General features: G+C 45.4%; 1 protein-coding gene across 7 annotated transcripts in view; it reads right to left on the bottom strand.

Annotated features, from left to right (window-relative positions):
* EVL (Enah/Vasp-like) overlaps window positions 1-19,880 on the bottom strand; it is a 140,899-nt gene that overhangs the window by 17,968 nt on the left and 103,051 nt on the right. For all 7 annotated transcript variants that reach the window (XM_084520741.1, XM_084520742.1, XM_084520745.1 and 4 more), the window contains exon 4: window positions 2,334-2,397. In XM_084520741.1, the coding sequence (XP_084376867.1) occupies window positions 2,334-2,397 (64 nt within the window). The remainder of the gene's footprint in view (window positions 1-2,333; window positions 2,398-19,880) is intronic.

Here is a 19,880-nt window from a genome sequence, read left to right as displayed (position 1 = left end):
TTGGGCTGATACTAACCTTGACTGCTCCTGGGCAGCAGCAGCTTGCATGAGCCAAGCACGTCCTCCCACACGTGCTAAAAGGAGAACTTCTTACACTCTTAGGAAGTCAAATTCGTTCCAGTGGAACTAAATAAAGACCAAGATTTGCACAAGGCTGCTTAAGGAGTATGCCAGGAGTAAAATACAAGAACAACTTGCATCCTCTGACTTACAATACATTCTTTTCACATTTGTGTAAAGGTCCTTAAAAAACTTTAAAACAGACAAATTTGCCAGGCAGTTACCAGAACTTGATCTCCTTGCCTGCTCATAAGCTGTTCAAAAAAAGCTAGGCCTAAAATTAGGGCTGCTATATGCTTTAAGAGTGTGTTAGCATAATTAAAACTGAAAGTCCTTCAGAGCAGATGCCATAACGTCTAAGTGCATCTACTGGCAGAGCTTATTCCAGTCCAGTGGAGCAAAAGAAGCTTTCCCAGAACCATGTGCCCTGTAGCAGTGGAAAAATATCTACCCAAAGGGCTCTTACTGTCTCCAAGCAAACAACCAACCAAAAAATAAATAAATCAAGTCACTCTTTTTTCCAACTTAAACTGGTCACACTTTGCATATACAGACTCACACACCTAAATTAGGGGTCTGAGTTCATACAGCCTGCACTTTCAGCAATTCCCACTGGCTTGATCAAGCTTGGGACCATGTCTTCCAGCCAGGTTGTGCAGCACACAGGTGTAGAGCAAGAGCTCTCCTCTCACCTTTTTGATTGCTCAGCTATCAAAGTAACCCTTAATAATCCCGACTGGCATATCATCACCCACTGAGGCATTTAATAGTCACTTTTAATAGTCATTTAATAACCCTTGTTCAACTTCAGGCCATTTGGGAGCAGGGAACTAGTTTCCTTACACTTTACATGCGATTTTTGGAGAAGGGAAAAGAGAATTGTATGGAGGGCTGCCTGAAACAGAAACCTAAGCACCCACCACAGCCTGTGTAAGGGCTATACATGGTTTTGTGTAGGGGACATTGTGCCTGCTCACAGGTTGTGCCTACAACTGAAGGCAGAGCCCACTAAGACCTGAGCTTCTGTCACCGACAACCACCACGCTGAGCTGCAGCTGCAGGCCTGGTTGCAGTAACCGCCTTGCGAAGCTATTTATTATCCAAACCAAGCACCCGGCCAAGTCCTGCGAGAGCTAACTGCGCTCCTGCTGACCCTCCTCTGTTTACAGAAGCAAATGCAAACACAGCTTTTAAACAATCACACACCAAATGGTGATCAGCAACAGGTCCTGCTGGTTCCTGTACTCCAACACACTCCCGATGAAGGGAGGCTCACCAACTTTTAGCTACGCATTTTTGGGGAGAACACGCTGTGGTGTTTCTCACAGAGTAGGCGAAACACATTTGCAGTGAGCCGAAATACACCATTCAGAGGTGCGTTTTTTGTGTGTGTGAGCCTATACTTCACCAAGGAGGCACAAACCCGGCTGTGCAGTGCTGCTGGGCTGGACACAGCCGATGCCAGGCAGCCAGATCCCAGCTCTGACAGCCCAGGTGCCCAGTCAGACTAGAAGACCTTGTCCAGAATGGGACGAGTACATCTTCTGCTTGGCAAGGGAAGCTGAAGGTACTGCTGCTACAGGAGTCTTGGGTGAATCAGCAAAGCTGAAATGGGAACATTGCCCTCAAAGCTTGATTATGGAGAAGGTATACAAGGAAGGGCACTCCTGCCCACCTTCCCCTTTGGCATCAAGGAGACCACTGCTAGCAGCTAGAGAAAAGGCCACGTGTAATATGGCACTACGTCGAGGCTTGCATGGAAGGGTGCCAGGCATGATTTTACTGCTTCATTTATTATCCTGTTTAGAGCAAAACATTCATAAAAGGAATGAGATATGACATAGGAAGTTTCCATAGGCAAAGTGAGCCTCAGTTACTACTGGCAGTGTATATATACCATCAGTGCTTCCTGGGCAACATGACTAGCAAGAGCCAGTAAGTGATCCAGAACAGGGAATGGTTAATTCTTAATGTGCTTAATTCTTTCTTAACATGCTGAGAAACACACACTCTACAGATTGCTTGTAAACATGTTTTGTCTTTGAACACGACCATGCCTCACACTTGCCCTTGAGCAAAGAGTTTACCTAGGGCTTCAGTTCACTTCACCCTTTAAAAAGTCATTACAGATTTATTACCAATAATTACAAACTGCTCAGAATCAACATAAACCAGGTTATGAGTAGGAAGAACAGTACTTATTAGTGAGCAAGGACTGCACACACATCAAATTACAAACTAGAAATCTACCATAACTGATGAACCCAACTTACCTCCTCTGTGCTTCCATCTCATCTGGGGATGGCCCATTCTGGACCTGGCGCTGGGCAGCTGGACCTACAGAGAAAACAAGAGAATGCTGCTGGGAAAAAAAAACGATGCTGACCTTTTCAGTAAACCCTTCTGAATGGGGTAGGAAGACAGACGAGGTCCCATCCCCAACTTGTGGAACTGGACCAAACTCCCCATAGTTAGTAATGTCACCTGTTTGGACCTTGGGCTTTGGTGTGACGCAGCTGCATATACATGCATATGTCGGATATTTCACTAAGCGGACTTGTGGATGAAAGAATTTCAGGGTTTATGTCAGTTACTCCTCCGTCAGTGGCTAAAGAATTCCATCATGACAAGCCTCAGCCATGTTCAGCACTGATTTGATCACAAGAAAACTTCCTTCGTATGAAGACTCACAGTATCAAACAGAAGTCTGCCCTCTGCTTGGAGAGGTGGCTAAATGTAAGTGCCAATGTTAAGAAGAATGGCCAGAGGATGAGGCTGCAGGAACAACAATTATTCTTCGGCAGTAAATTATGTCAAAGTATAAATGACATCATCTTAATCAGGTACTTTGGCATGAATCTTCTCTTTCATCTAAATGCCCAGAAAAATGAGGCCTTGTGGCCAATTTGACTAATGCAAGGAATGCAGAAGGAGCCTAGCACCAGGCTGTGGACAGCAGGCAAAACACAGGCTCCTTTTCCCTGTAGGTGCTGTTAGGGACCAACTGGATAGGTTTAAAACCAAGCAAATCAAACCAAATCAATTTGGAAAGCTGCCCGAAGAAACCTTTTTCAGGGCAACGTTGCAGAGCACATCTAGAAGTTGGGATTATGGCTTTTCATCATCTGCAGCTTTCTTGAGCTGATCTCACCTGCATAGCTGGCAGGTAAATAAGTAACCCTCATAGTCTGCCAACAAGCTCACCTCAATTTTCAGCATGAAGGAGCTGCAGTAAATTCAATGAGTTTACTTCTATTTTCTGTTATGTATGTGTATGTTAGCAGGATTAGGACCATACTGAAACTAAATACATAGCCTCTGGTTGTAATGCATGGTTGCAAAATGAACTCTGCCTTTAAAAATTGTCTGTGGTAGGGCAAATACCTGATATATTCCTAGGACAGACCATAAGGCAATTCAGACAATGCTACTTGAAATTTTTTTCCCTCGCTTCATGGAAATAATTTAATTTCACTCCTTTATTCAGAGATGAGCTCTACCCATTAATAAATCCTGATTGTTTATATATATATATATATATATATATTGAGAACTGTAGATGACTGTTTCAGTTGGCAGCATTTTGTTATTATTTGGTCATAGTGTGAAATTGAAGCACATAAAGCTCATCATTATGTTTTGAAATTGCAAATTTCTCCATATTTTCTACAGAAATATCCTCCTCTTTGAACAGACAGCCCCCAAAATAAAATAAAATAAAACGAACAAACAAACAAAAACAAACAGAAGAAGCTATTTATGACCTAAATAAGTAAAAAAAACAACATTCAAAAACTCTTTACAGAAGCAGTGACAAATTTGCAGGTATTTTTGTTTGTATATTAATTTAAAAAGACAGGCAATTTTTCAGATGCTCAGGGTACATGCCTGCATGGACCCCAAAAAGCCCTAATTCTCTCTTGGATATCTTAAAATACATAACAGTGCTTTCTGAATAATGACTAATTCCTTTCTTTTACAGGTTGAGATTTCTTAGACATATCACCACACTGCAGCAAAACATTTGTTCCTATAAATCTTTTCCAGAATCATTTTTCTTCTCTTTTTCTGGCTTCTACACATTCATTCTGCTTGGCATGATTTTCCTCTCCAACTGCTTTGGAAGTGAAGTACTCCAAAAAACTAGACAAAAGAAGGCAAGCGTGGATAGAAGAGGAGGAGGAAGCTCTCTCAGAGAAGAGGTAGAGGAGTTGAAGTTGATCAGACACTGCCAGCTGAGGAAGAGCAGTGAGCTCAGTAAACTGGAAGTGATAGGAAGGGAGGGAAGCCGTACATACGTGGTGTTGTTGTGGCATAAGAGGGTGTGCAGGGCAGTTACAGCCCTTGCTACCTGTGTCCCAGCTCTTCTTGCAAGCAGTGGGGAACATACCACTTCTCTACCACTTGTAATGCTTGAGTCACCCACAGCCATAAGAAATAATACCTTCTTACAACCTCTGTGATCTTACTGTAACCAATCTTCCTCCTACACTGATGTGAAACCTTCATTTTCAAACCCTGAAGAAAAAGATTCGTTGCCTATTTTGGCGACCAAGATTTTGCTGAGGCTGGCCAATACACTTAAAAGTCCAACCTGAGCTTTCAGGTCTATTCACTGCCAGAAGCACAAATGCTGCTAGATTTATTTCCAGTCTGGAGCTCTGGGCAGACCAGGCACACCACCACCTGATGTGATGTCTGCAGAGCACTTTGTGTTCTGCAACAGTGGAGCTCCGTGGTTCTCTCGTCCTTCAGCTTGCTTCTAGCACGCTCAGTGCAGAAATTGAATATGGGGATTATTTTTATGCTTGGTTTCATACGTCTATGTTCTGTGGTGCACATACAGCAGCCATCTGTTTGATGGAGGGTTTTTTAAATTCAGGTGGACCTTTCTAGGTTCCACTTCTCTCCACCTCCTTAGGTATTTCCCAGACATGAGCAGACATGAGCAGTAGGTGCTCTTGCAATGGCATCCTCATATAAACACATGCCACAAGTTGCACTGCAAGTTGCCTCCGACCCTGCCAGCCTTTGGGATCAGCTGCACAGAGAACAGTGCTTCTCAGCACAACCAGGAGGTTGTTTTGCTCCTGACCCATCTGCAGCTTCATAGCTGTGGCAATCTACATTTTTAGCAACCTAATTAATGCAGGAGATACACTGTGAACGTCCACGTTTCCTCGCTTCGTTGCTTTGTAGTAATTAACTGCGCTTTATATAAGCATCTTGTGACTCAGCTCAAGGCAGATTTTGGGAACACAAGGAAGTTTGCCATTTTCTTTTTCTCCTCTAGCTTATTGGAGAAGGTTTGCAAGCCCTATAGCCTCGTGGTGCTCACCTACCAGCGTGATGAACGTGGTGGGCTAAGGAAAGCGTCTAGGGCCAGCGCTGAATAGGAAATATAGCTGAGATTGAAAAACCACAGTCTGCATATGAGCAGAACATGATGGTTTTGCCTGAAATAAAACAGCAGACTATGGCATGAAGAGAGGTGACAGACAGACAGACGCCTCTCCCTGCTGCTGGATCATTTCAGCTTGTACTGGGATTGTGCAAAACTCAGGTTCAGCTCTGCCCCATCGTCAGGTATGTCATAGGAACGTGCCATAAACATTTGCTCATTTTGACCAGCAGAGTTCATGCCAGATTACAAGTTCCAGCAAAGCCTTTTTTTTTTTTTTTTTCCCCCATAGGAATGCTTTTCAAATAAATTGGCATTTTTTGACGGAAAAAAGGAAGTCAAAAATATTTCCAACAGGCGCACCATGGCAGGGCACTGAGCTCTGCTACTGCCAGCTACTGGTGGCCACCCTGCAAATCCTCTCCGTTACCTGGAAAGTGCATTTTGGTTTCTTCACCACCTCCCCCTTCCCCTGTGCAGGTCGGAGGGGCATTACCCACCCCCAACAGTGCTGCTGCCCATCAGGCAACCCAATAGTGTGACGGGGATGTGAAATCAAGAGAGCTCAGGCTCCACTCTGGCAGGATGGGGGAAGTTTTCTGTAAATCATCAGTTCCCAGCGCTCACAGCCAGGTGTAAATTTAGCTCCCTTGCTGCTGTTGAGCAATCTCATTGCTGCTGGATCTGTCAGCACCTTGTCCAGCTGCCCAGGAGACCTCAGCCCATCGCCGCAGGCAGGGATGCTGCTGTGTCACGTCACCATGATGCCCTGCCACGGGGTCTGTGTGGGGTGCAGATGCTGAGGGTCTGCCCAGGGGGAAACAGGACCTGCTTTGGCCGTCCTGGTGGGGACAGCAGGTCTCGGAGATGTCCTGGCACAGCCAGAGGCCACCAGGCAGCACCCACCAAGGCAGCCAGTGCAGGAAGCGGGCACAAGGCCGCTGTGCAGTGACACTGTGCTCAGACTGATTAGTAGAGACAATTATCCCGGACAAAGCGCCAACCTAATTAGCCTAGATAAGGCACACAGATAAAGCAGGGTGCCTGTACTGCCTCTGGGGCCCGAGCTGGTAGGACCAGAGTTGGATGACACAGCAGGTCAAGCAGAGCTAAGTGCCTGTGGCTGGGTAAAGGGCTGCAAAGGGGGATCACTGAGCTGCAGGGGGGCAGAGCCAGGGCCCTCATGTGTGCCACTGTGCCACCACAGCGTTTGTAACCCAAATATTTAGGACATCTCACCTCACCTGATGTGCAACAGCTCACAGGTCAGACATGCTGCAGAGAGCATCCTCTGAAAGGGCTGAGGCAAAGGACAGTCCGGTGGGGCAGGTTTACAAATGTTAATGCCCTTAGGGTTTCACTGTGGTGTTTGCCGTGCAAGACAGCAGCTACAGCCCCATACAGGACCCTGTTTGCTCATCTGAGTCACAGGAAGCAGAGCGAGGAAACGCAGCCACCAGGCAGCAGGGCTGGGTCCAGCGCCACAAAGCCTGCTCTCATGGCGTGTTTACCTCGCTCCTATTAAACATTAACTCCAAACAGAAACAGTTTCAGAGAGTGTTATTCACAGGCAGGGTGCAGTGTTTGTAACAGAAGACGTTAAATGCCTGCTATAACATCACTTACATGTTGACCAAGCCTTTCCTCCAGAAACTGCAGAGCTTTACCAGCCCTAATGAGCTTCACCAGCCCGGGGAGGGAGACGTTAAATGCCTCCATCACACCCAGACCATGCCTGCACAAGCCAAATTTGTTTGCATCAATTTACCTACAGGTGAGACTTGCTACTGACACAGCTAAGGCACTCTTATTCTGATACAGACCGAATTAAATTTGGCTTGACCTGAGGCCAGAAGAGCGCAGTGAAACGAGCACTGCCAGGCCTGCGCCAGCCAGGAACCCTCCTCTGGCTCCCTCCTGTGTGCCCTGGTGGCTGGCAGTGAAAAGTCAACATCCCCTAAAAGCATCCCCCAGCAATGTTGTATACAACCTCGTCTTACCTCAAACTACACTGAATTGTAGGAACTTCCAGCTTAATAGATCTGAAAAGCACCTTTCCCACTATTGCAACTGCCTTACCTTCGTCTTTATCCTTTCACCCATACAGGTTTACAGATTACCTTAATCCAACATAAAACAGGCCTCACTTAAACTGAAATGAGGGTGTGAGCACAGGGGGTGTGCATGAATTCTGTTCATTCCAACTAAGGACTGATTTCATGTTCACTGGTGAAACCTTCTGGGGTAGATAAGGTTTGAGGACAGTGCCAGAGCTGGAAAAACAAGCCTGGTATTTAAAATGGGGATGCCCAACCCTAACATTAGTTCACACCTCCTGCAAGTTAACAGGTTAACAAGTTAAGCTGCCTCAGTAACAGGTGTGTGCACTGTGCAAGGTCTTTTTGTAAATTTTCTGTTATGGAAATCAACAAATGGAAGCACAGGGCATGCTGGTGCACGCTCAACAAGCCTGATGGGACCAAGGAGATGCAGAGAGGAGTCACCTGATAAAACTGCCACAGAGATCCAGTGCTGAAAGACGACAAGAAAGAAACCCTCTTTGGTGCACCAGGAGTGCTGGTGAGCACACTGGCATGAAAACATTGTGCCTTTGCGTCCACTGCTCAAGCTGTTAATTCAACTATTTTGCATGAAATGTGATGGTAATTGTTTGCTCCTGTATGATTATCCATCATGGCACTGGCACTGTATTTATGAGCTTTCACGCTGGTGTCTTGATTGGGATGGGAAAGAAAAGCTTATTTTTTTTCTATTTATTTTTTTCAATGAATGAATGTAATAAAGATGATTAGGTGCTAAAGCAGCTCCTGTAGAAAGCACCTGTGCTCCGACAGCAGGGATCATATTTAATATGTAACAGGCATGGCTCAGGTGCACTTCATCTCAGCAGCAGTGCCTTAGCACAGGAGCACAGCTTGGGTTACCTCTCACGTAAAGGACAGCTCCAACAGCTTTAAAAGAAATTTATAAATACCTAGAGGTGACTGTGCAAATGGGAGGCATTCCAATGAGGTGGATCCAGGGCTATCAGGGTCAGCATCACCCTTGCTGTTCAAAAGCTGCAGGAGCATTTTTGCTTTAATTCATGCTTTTCCCTGTAGCTCAAGTTTCCACTTGACCTTTAAAAACTTGTGTGAATAAACAGAGTTACTCCATTCTGTGCAAAAGCGTGAGCACACCTGGGTTGTGTGCATGCAAGTGGAATAGCACGAGCTGGGAAACAGAATCTGCAGTTCCCCGGGCGGAGGGGATGGCACAGCCGTGTCTTTTCTCTTGGGAAGCTTTTCCACCAGCAGACCCTGTGCAGCATCATCTGCGAGTGGGTGAGCCCTGCTTGGCTCTCCTAGAAGCACAGCACAGCCAGCAAGGCGAGCACAGGGAACAGCCACACAGGTCGCGGAAAGGTGGCACTGGAGCATCCCAGGAGGGGTTTGTTTGCTGCACTGAGCTCAGAGCGAGAGAGAAATAATTCAGTGACTGCTCCATTGTGTGCCAGTGACACAGAGGTGGATAAGCCAGCCAGCCACCTGCTATGGTAGCACTGTGAGCACCTCCTTCCTCCACAGGGGCTGCTGGCCTTGTTTCCAGAGGAGCTTCATCATGCACCAGCATCCTACTCAGCCAGGGACTGACTGCTGCTGGTATGGGAACTGGCTCTGAAAAATTGGTGTGTGCATGGAAAGCTATGGGACTAATTCCATTTTTTTGGAGGAAAAAAAGGTGACACCGGATTTCTGAGGGTGTGACTCCAGTGTTGTCAGCTTCATAACCACAAACAGAGAACACGGGGGGACAAATGGCAATCATTGCCAGAATTTAAAAGGTCACCCGTAAAGTTCAAAGTGATTAGACTAGCTAAAAAAAAAAGGTAAAAAGTATTAAGTAAAACCATATCTAAACAAGCCCACAAAGACTGCTGTTCTTTTTTATCTTTCTTTTTTCCTTTTATTGTTCTTACAACATACATCAAGCCTACTTTCCTGCACAACCAGATTTGAAATTAAGGTTAAAATTAGTTTATAAACTCTCATGTCCCTAGGCTGAAATGAAGCTTTAAGAAAAATGCCAACTATCATAAGACTTTTGTTAAAATTAAGAAGATTAGTGATACTACAAAGCTGTCACCCCACTGTCACTGAGGGTCTGGCTAACTCCAGAGCACAGTCAATAGATGCTATATGGAAGCCAAGGGGACAAATCAATGTCCTCCATCATATGACACATTACAAATGAGCAAGAGTGCGACCAGGTGTGTATTTGCACATGAACACATGCGTATGCCTGCTTATACACATGTCATACGTACAATTCCTTTCATCAAATTAAAAAGCAGAAATTTAGTCCTTTTGGGGGACAAATTAGATCTCTGAAAATCTCTGAAAGGAAGAAAGAACAGAGCCACTGATATGTACAGGAGTTCAATCAGCTGATATTTACACACTTGGCTTGTCAAACATCATCTCTAGTTTTGTTTAAAAGTAAGACTTATGACATGTTAAATTAGAAAAACCTCTACACTTAGTGTAGTCTGCTGCAGCACCTAGGGAGCCTGGAGCACCACGGTCTGTTCTTGGCCCAATTCCATGTACAACCTTGCAAGGCAAGTCTCGCTGTTTTTCAAGTGTCTCCTTCTTTCTTCACTCTCCAGTGAGACAGTGAAGTCCCCAGGGCAGGTTTTTAGTGTGTACTTCTGCACCACGGAGAACAGCAGGGCCTGCAGCCCCATATGTGCACTGAAGCAACACGTACACATAGAAAACACCGTATCTTAAGGACACAGTTTGCATCTAGTTAATGGTTAAGATCCAGACATGATCCATTTTAGCAAGATTTAAACCCCAATGCTGCTGTACGCCTGCCAGGATGGACATCGGTACCTGGACAGAGTGCTAGAAGGCAGAGGATTTTCCTGCAAAACACAGCTAAATGAGGATAAATTGGGGGATTTATGGAAAAATGTGAAAAAACAGCGTTAGCAATGGATAGTACTCCTTGATAATAAAAACATGAACCTAATAAATTCAACAGAAAACCAAAGGAATTCAAATACAGCACCCGATCCTGTTCACACCACTACCAGAAGCCAAGCCGGGAGGCCGCAGTAGCTGTGAAGGCCCAGAGTGAAACCACCCATCCTTCATCCTCACAGCCCAGCCCTGCATGACCCTGCGAATCCTCACTTCCAGGCAAACTAACAGGAGTTGACAGTCCCAGGCAGGTCTTCGTGGAGGAAAAACAGGTAAACAGCCAGGCAACTACAGCAGGTATAAACTGCTGCTCTTGTTAGCTGTTTTTTTAAACCAGTATCTATTCCATGAGTATAGATGCTATTTATTAGCAAGTAAAGACAGAAGTGATCCGACATGCCGATTCACAAGTCACCGTCCCATATTCCCACTGTAATGACTTCTCCTGATTTAAGAGCCCTGACTAACGCCGGCATCATCAGAACCTAATGGCCGATATCTTTCAAAAACAACTTGTCATCCTACTGCCCTGTTGCTGGAATTAAAAACACGCAAAAGACAAACGATCAATTGATGCAATACAACTGCAAGCCATTTTCCAGAGAGACTGGCTGGCAGCACAGTACATCTCCATGCAAAAAAAGCCCAGCATCCACAAAAGCCAACCCACAGCTCCCCTCCCTTCCCGGTGTGGCTCCCGACGGATCGCAGCATGCAATGGCCAAGGCGCGCGAGGCCGCAGGGAGCTCCCCGTCACCTACACGACATTCTGCACAGGACGATGCAGTCACAGTGGCAGAGGCAGAAGCAGTGCCAGATCCATTCCCTGCTGACCATAGTATGGCAGCACACTCCTCAGCGCACTCCTCTCCGCGCTGTCCTCATGCCTGGCGCCCACCGCCCGCCCGCGGCAGGCCAGGTTTCACCACCTGTAATCTATCCACCACGGCACACTGCACCTGCACGCTTCAATATTTAATCGGGCCCTCTTCCTCGCCTATCGCAATGCTTTAGGGTGCCTGGATGCCAGACTTCATTGTCTGACACACTGTCTGGGCAAGAGGAAGCACCCCTAAAATAATCCCGTGAAATTCAGAGAGAAATTGCATTTTCTGCCCCCATCCCTGTCAGATCACCACAGGCTCACATACATGCAAGTAATTACTTCTGCAAGTAAACACAGAAGTGTGAGTAAGGATAAGAAGAAAAAAGTTAGCTTGTCACGGGGAAAAACTGACTGCAAATGAACATGTAGGATCAAGGGCACTTGTTCGGTGGAGCTGCTGAAGTCAAAAGGGTTACACCAGCACTGAATGCTGAGCACTAGTTTTAAACGTAAGTGTGAACGTGCTGGATTCAGAAATAAATACAGGTGGCTTAAGGTCCCCATCTCCTCTCTTTCAGTTCTTTTCATCAGTCCATCACTCCTGATCTCCTCTGATCTCGGCACTTTATTTCCTTTCTACTTTGCCTGCTAGTCACTTTCCTCTTCGTTATTTAGGCACGGCGGGTCTCACAGAAGGCAATCTGGTGGAAGTTAATGGAAAGTTTGTACGAGTAGGCTACCCAGAATATTTATTCCCTGTCATCTTTGCCTTATCACTCATTCTTTGATCCGTCCCTTTCCCTTCCTATGCATTATTCTGTGCAGAGGTGACTTCACACAGCCCACGCCTGCACTCCTCACGCAAATTCACGGTTGGCCTCAGGCATGTTTCTCCATAGCCCCAGTGAAACTACTCGGATTTAGACTGCTCAACGTTTTGACCCACTGAACGTTAGCAGGAAAGTCCTGTATCTGATATCTCATTTCTGGAATATGCTGAACAGAAACTTGGTACAGTTAGAGTAGGTGAAACCCCGGGTGGAGGCAGGTTGCTGCCTACCTTGTGATATATCAGAGCTACTCCTGCCCTTCCAAAATGGTATGTACTCAGCACACCTCAGCAGTTACCCTCTCCCTGTGCCTACCTCCTGCAAGGTTAAAATAGTCTGAGAACGTTCGAGTGATACGCAGATATTCTAATAGCCAAACTGCTTATCACAGGTTTCCTAATGCTCCCTGCTATGAATTATTTATGTCCCATTTTACAGTATCGATACCTCTCAGTTATGCTCCGCTATCAGATGCAGCGAAACAAGTATTAACTAATTAATAGTTGAGACAGCAAAAACTTTGTTAAGAGCAAACTATTTTTTTCACTATGGCACATGGATGATCTAAATTCTACCAGCATACACCCAGTGCTTCCTGCCTGCTTGTTTATAATGCCAGGAGCAGTACATCAGGAAACAGAAATATATTGAGTGTAAATTCAGGTTCCCATGGCCATAAATGCCAAGTCTTTTGCCATTACTTTCTGAGGGTTAAAAAAATAAAAAGAGGTATAAATTTACTTCAACAAAATAGGCATTAAAATAATAAAGCTATACACAGTATTTTATCACCAGGACTCCATTTTTTTCTATAGAAATGGATATGTTCAGATTACTGAATTCCCTGTTTTGAGGGTGCTCCAAATGCTTTTTGTTCTCCTTTGCTTTCCTCCTGCATCTTGCGATGAAGGGAAGCATCTGACTGGTGTAAAAAATCAGCTCTGACACCAAAGCACAGACATACCATCACTGTTGGGACCACCTGCCCATTCAAATAAAAACAGTCCTACACAAGTGTAGGCAGCTAAGAACAATATACCCAGCTAAGGAGGCATTCTGTAAACACAGAGATGTACAGCTCCATTCTGTCACAGGAATGCATTCAGCTCTTACTCTTTCTGTGACTTATTTGGCCACGAGTGTCTGTCATCCCACGTGCTCTATACTATTGTGCTTAACTCTTACATACTAAGATTTTGGTTGCTAACGGGTTAAATATACTCATGCGTAATAGAAAGATGGAAAATCCCCTTCAAGGCCAAGCCACATCTCACTGATTCTCAGACTGATCTGACATAGATTAACAAATTCCTGCAGGTCCTTCTGCAGATCTACCACCTGCAGAGACAACGTGCTGCCAGCCAGGTCTGCCATTCCACCAACAGAACAAGGGAGCTGGCATGCCTACTGCTCCCTCCACCTCATGCAATGCTTTGCAGATGTTGTGCACCTGAGGAGATTTCAAGTAGCAATTCACTTGACCATCTCTGACTTCTGAATAAAAACCTTGACCCTGTTTCTGAGCACGAACCAATACCAGCTGGCTAAATGGCAAACTCTCCTTCAACTAACTGCTCTCGTAATCCCTGTAAGAGGAAATCAATTGTGCAAATTGCATTTTGACAAATATAAATCATGACTGAGTCCATAGCAAAGGTTGAGAAATCACTTGTGATGCCCTGCACTTACCTGGTGCAGTGGTCCTCTGGAAGGAGCTGTGCTGGAAGAATGCTTCTTTTTTTTTAAACAGAAGCTGTAAATCCCTAATTCCACAATCCACAGCAGTGAAAATAAAGGACAGCTCTGATCCTGCAAGTGGGAGCAGGCAGGCGGATGGCTGTCCTACATGAAGCTTACTGCAGGAAGACTGTAATTATCTGAGCACCTACTGATTGTATCTATTGATTGAGTGCACAGAAGCCAATATGCTGCTGATATAACTGGTGTCATTTTATTTTCTGTACATTTTGCCCTTAATTGAAAAGGCTGCTTTCCGTTTTTATTCCTAATATCTATTGTCTATGCTTTGGGAGCCATTTAACAATGCATTAGATGGCTAAAACACAGAGGCCATGCCAAAGCTAAATAACACTATCGAGTGAGCAGAGTGCTTGGTTTTATGATTTTAGAAGCATCTTTATCCAGTGGCACATTGAGAAGCTCTGTACTCTAAAGCGCTCTGGAAAACACTCAAGAAGGAGAAGGATAAACTTGTAGATTCCTCAGCTGGGCAAAATACACTAAAAAAGCCATTGTCATGCCATTGCCCAGACCACTGTAGATGGAAACCAGTTTATTTTATTGAGAATCGCTGTCAGATGCCTTGTCCTACCTGTAGAAGCTGCTTATACTGAACCAGGTTTAACTTTTGCTATTGCCTTTCTCTGCTCTCAACCTCCACTTCCATCATCACTTCCAAAGGACTCTGGGCTACTGTGCCAAGGGGAGCTGAAATTTCCCCAAAGCACACCACGCACATGGGATGGCTGTCACTCTGCAGACACTGCACTTATACACCCTAGCACATCGCCTGGTGTGAGACTGCTTGGAGCACACAAGACATGGGAGAAAGCACGCTGCTCATCTCCACGTGCTGTTTCTCTGGAGCTGCTCCCTGCAAGAGATCTTGGCTGAGCCCATACTGAGCTGGGACTCCTGCTGGGACTCCCAGATTTCTGCCTGCAATGCAGACACAAGGGATTGAGCACAGCCCATGAAATCAGCATGTAGCCTTCATTTCTTACATGGACAGCACAGGTTCAGGAGCCTGAACTGAGACACACCCATGGTGGTGAGAAGACCACAAGGCACGGCATCTATTTTGGAACCGGGCTCACATATTTCCAGTTACAATTTTAAATAGAATGTGAGATGGGAAGTTTCCACCAACAAACAGGGAGCACAAACCATTACAGGCAGATGTGTCTCACAAACAGCCCGGAAAACCCCAGTCCACTCAAAGCAAAGATTGCAGCTAAAAGAAATGTATCTGTGTTGGAGTGCCTTGTAGTGACACCATCCTCTAACAATATCCTATGATTAAATCATGCCCGTATTTTTGGTACTAAATTCAACTAGTTTTAAAAGACATGCTTGCATGGTACATGTCTTTTCTTTAGAGGGTACTGCTAGGGGCAAAGCACCTGCAGAGGAACAATGAAGACTGGCCAGTCATTTCTGACAACAAGGTGGCCCTGCTTGCAAGTTACCTAAACTGCTTGTCAGAAGCCCACAGTACAGTAACAATTCAACAGTCACTGGTAACATACCCTGATTACAACATACTGTTTTCTTTCTGTCTTCTACACAAAATTTCAGCTAATTTAACTGATTGGAAATTTTGAAGTCTGCGCTACACAGCTATTAAGAGTATTTGGTACAAAGGAAGTATTGGCACGGATTTCATAGTTCTCAGAGGGCTCAACTTTAATTAATTTAAGCTTGCAAATTGATTATGATTCACTTGAAAGTGTTCAGAAAGTGCGTTCTGTTCCCGGAGAGGAAGAGCAGCCATTTCGGGGCACACCGGTATGTACGTTTCACAGCAGGCAGAAAGCCCCTAAGAAAACCTCCAAACCTTCCTAACTCTGGTATACAGGCTAGCAAGAGCAAATCAGAAATACTTCAGCTTTGCAAACTTCTGCCTCTGTCACCAGCTATCAGTGCCAGTCTTCAAGACATATGAACCCTCCTCTAGTGGTGTATCTAGTGGTGAATCCTCCTTTGGTCATGGGAGGAGCTGGGTCTGACTCCACTCCTAACTTCCAGCCCTGTAAATACAGCTGGGATGAGTCTCATCCTAAGAGTCTAAGCCACAAGCTCTACCAAAATACCCGTGGATTCAGGGAAGGTTTAGGAACCTGAATATCACTCTGCATCTTGGCTCGCCAGCCTGCTCGCTGCCCATGAGTCACTCCTGGGTGCGCCTCTCCTCCACGAGCAGAGCCAAGCGAGCCTTGCACTGCGAGCAAACCTCATTGCCATTGGTAACAAATACCCTCCTGGCTCTGGCTCAGCAGCCCCCATGGGACTTCTCCTGAATGAAACAGGCTTCCCCCTCCCTGTCTGTGCCCTCAAGGAGGAAGTTTATTCATTGCTTCACTTTGCTGACAAGCCCTCTGTCCTAATATCTGGCTTTACTTACTGAGAGGAGGCTGGCGTGGTAAGTGCTTGTGAGACAACAGTGACACAGTGCATACATGTTCCCTCCCAGCTCAGGAAAGCAAGACTTCCCAGAACAGGAGTTATAAATAGCTGGTTTGCCTCGGAGGGTGTATTCACTTTGAGACACAGAGAACAAGCCTTAGCTGCCACCTCTAATAAGATGGGCATCTCTGGCTGTCTGCTCTCCGTCAAAATCACTGCTGCCTTGCTCTTCTGCTGCTTCACTTCTTACCTTTCGATATAACAGGTGCTTTGCATTACAAGAAGTCTGGAGGCAGGGAGAGCAGAGATGGCATTCTAAATTACATTACAAGCAGCCTTATTCACACCGGAATGGCTCTTCATGGTTATTTCCTCAGCATTGTTGCAGCCCTGCCTTTACTCCCACATTTCTGCCACCAGTGCTGTTTCTTTACCCGAGCACCCCATCAGCCCGGCTCCATGCCATCCCCACAGACTCAGAGCAGACGGGCCACATCCTGCCCGCTGATGATGACGGGACAGGCTGGGCTGGAAACCACATCCCAGCACCAGCCAGGAAGGTGCCCAAGCTCTGTGCTCCCCAAGGCCAGGCGTGTCCCTCCAGCACGGTGTTTTGGCAATGAGCGAACTGGGAATGCTTCAGTGGGGACCAGTAGGTTCTCTATCACATGGGATTAATAACATATCACATATATTATATATAACATATATAACACATATATTATATATAACATATATAACATATATATATAACATATCTATATCACATATATTAATAACATATCGTGGCTTTGCAAAGTGTATGTTCTAGCACAGACAGGGCATTACCTACTTGTGCAGAATCTGCGGGCAGAACACCCTAGGTCTGTGCTGTACGAGGAGGGTACAGTAGACAGCTTTAATGGTCTCCTCTGGCTCTAAAATTCTAGGAATCCATCATCGGTGGTTATCGCTTTCTTACACCCAAAATCTGCTTGACTTTTCTGGGAATCCATTAAAGCCTAAAAGCCTGCCAAGCTGAGAAAATTATCGTGATATTTTACATTAACACTTCCCCAGCCCCAAGTAAGCTTTGCCAGTTTTCTTCCAAGCAGCCTGAGCACAGAACAAGGTTGGGCTGCTCCTCTGAAGGCTCCTTATGGCCTCCATCCTCCCCGCATGTCCCCTCTTAGGTATTCCCATGCCATGAAAGGAATTAGGAAGCTTTTCTCATTCCCTGACATAGGCACAAGGACATCTTTGCCAGCCTGGAAGCCAGCACCACACTTCACATTTCAATAGCAGCTGAGACAACCAAGCAGGACCTACCAGGACTGCAGACAGCTTGCAGGTTCCCAGCGTGACGGCCTAAATAAGAGCTGCTCTGAACATCATTATAATAAGGCTGAAAAATCAGCAATGTTCCACGCTTTTCTCGTGTGCAGAAGTGCCGAGCAGGAGATGGCATTTGCTCTCTGGCTGCCAGGGATGGGACCCAGCTGATCTCCCCCCCCCACCCCCCCAGTACAGCCAAACCCACCTGAGTAGCTGAGAAACGTGAGCAATTCTGCACCATGCTGATGAAGCTCCTCGACTACGTGTCACCCAAGCTGAACTGCAGAACACAGCTGCCTGGCCCAGTTATCAAATGACCTGAAATCCAGCACCATCACCTGCCCTAACAGCTGGTTCATTGACGGAGGCGGCAGCTCCTGCCCGGCTGCTGGACCACAGCCAGAGATGGAGCTGGGGGCCCGGCGTGCACGCCCAATTGTGGGGCTGCTGCTCCCATCCCCTGGGATGCTGTGGCCTCAAACTGTCTCATGTTCTCGCAATCCTGCACGGCAAATCCTTCCTCTCCATGTATATTTTTCATCTGGATCATTAAATAGAGATTGCAGGGACATGGCACTTCAAAGGGGGGAAGGTAATGAAACGTCCTTCCCTGCAAACTGAAGTGAATGCAAGGCTGGGTTTTGTCAGGTTTACTCCTTTCTACCTAGGCTGCTGCATAAAAAATAAGCAGCACTAACAAATACACTTCCTTTTGGAAAAGCAACCTATATAGGAGCACAGTATGCAACGCTTACGTGATTGTGCAAGTAAGAGTTACGTGCGCTACGCAGGCAAAGTTAGGGAGCTAAACAACTCTGACAGATGTTATGAATTCTTTTTTAGGAATGGCTCACATTCACACACAGCAATACCTTCAGAAGTTGCTTTGATGTATAGCTAATTATATTTTTCTATTGCACTGACAAAAACATCTAGTTGTGTATTAGTAAATTTTTACAACATTATTATTGCGAAACAGCTTCAGTGATACTTATTACTCCTTAATATTGAAATAAGCAGAATTAAATATTTGCACTATATTTTAATATATCTGCTTTTGTGCTTCTTCTCCAATTAGGAATGAAGAGTGAAAGCTCTTTTATCAAAGACCAAGCCCTCAGCATCTCCTCTGAACCCAACAGAGCTCCTAAACTGAATCTAGACTAGGATGTTTTCTGGGGTGATCCAGTTTGTCCACCAATGGCATTTCCCCGTGCCATAGTTGTAACCAGAAATGAGGCAAATGCTTTCTTAACGCACTGTGTGTCAGCACTGGAAAGTCAATAGCTTCACAGTGCTAACAGTGCACCAAGGCAGCATCTGTTCCTTTTATTTTCCCATACCTAGCTGGTGGAAGTGTTCCTGCAGTGACTATGTGTGCACCAAGGTTTGGGCTGAACACATACATTGCTCTCTGTGTACATCAATGTAGGCTCCAGAATCGCATCTTTACCAGGAGAACATACTGTCAGGGAAAATAGAAACATGAATATTTGATTACAGACACATGAAAAGAATCTGAAATCGTATGGTACCAAGAGTTTAACTAAAGTATGCATGAGCAAGCAATGTAACTAATATTAAATGTATGCTTGTATTTTTCTTGTTCTGCAGGGTTGTCTACACATCTATGTGAATTAAACAAATTGAACCCCCCCAGTGAGCAACATCTGATCTAAATGTAGTGCAGAATGTCTCCCTAATGAATTTCAGTTTTCCTGTTTTCTCCCACAAACAGTGTTATCATACTACTGAATAAAAGATTATTAATACATATGGTAATTTATATCAAGCCACTTATTTTGGCTTAATTATGAGAAAAGACTATGAAAATAAACATTTTTATTGATATTAATAAATTGTTTACCTGTGGGCTACTGTCACTGATGCCTTAGTTTTACTCCTTAGATGGTGTTTGCTAGGCGTGGAGTGCTGACTCCATGCATTGCTGACATACATGATGCTGCTACTCCCTGTCGGGCAGTGACCATAATCTATGCCAGCAAGTCTCAATCTTCTAATCATGGGATTCCTGCTTGCTATATGGGGACACCCTCCAGTCTGCACTCTCATGAGCCAAGAGCTCCCATTAGACACATAGGGAGGAGCACTGAAGATGATTTTGTACTCACGTGCCTGCCTGATTTGGGACAACATGCTCGAAGTGGTAGGTGAAGACCCAATTCTGCAAAGCGCTGAGCTCCACGTGAGAGGAGGCTGCATCCCATCCCTCCTTTCACTACTAGGAGTCAAGAGCACATTCCTGAGATGTGTCAAAGTCAGCACCTTACTGTATCAACCCCTCCACAAGTACT

The sequence above is a fragment of the Aythya ferina genome (genome assembly GCF_964211825.1).
Source record: "Aythya ferina genome assembly, chromosome: 5".
Classification (NCBI taxonomy): Eukaryota; Metazoa; Chordata; class Aves; order Anseriformes; family Anatidae; genus Aythya; species Aythya ferina.
The sequence above is the reverse complement of the archived record's forward strand: the minus strand, read 5'-3'. Positions and strand labels throughout refer to the sequence as shown.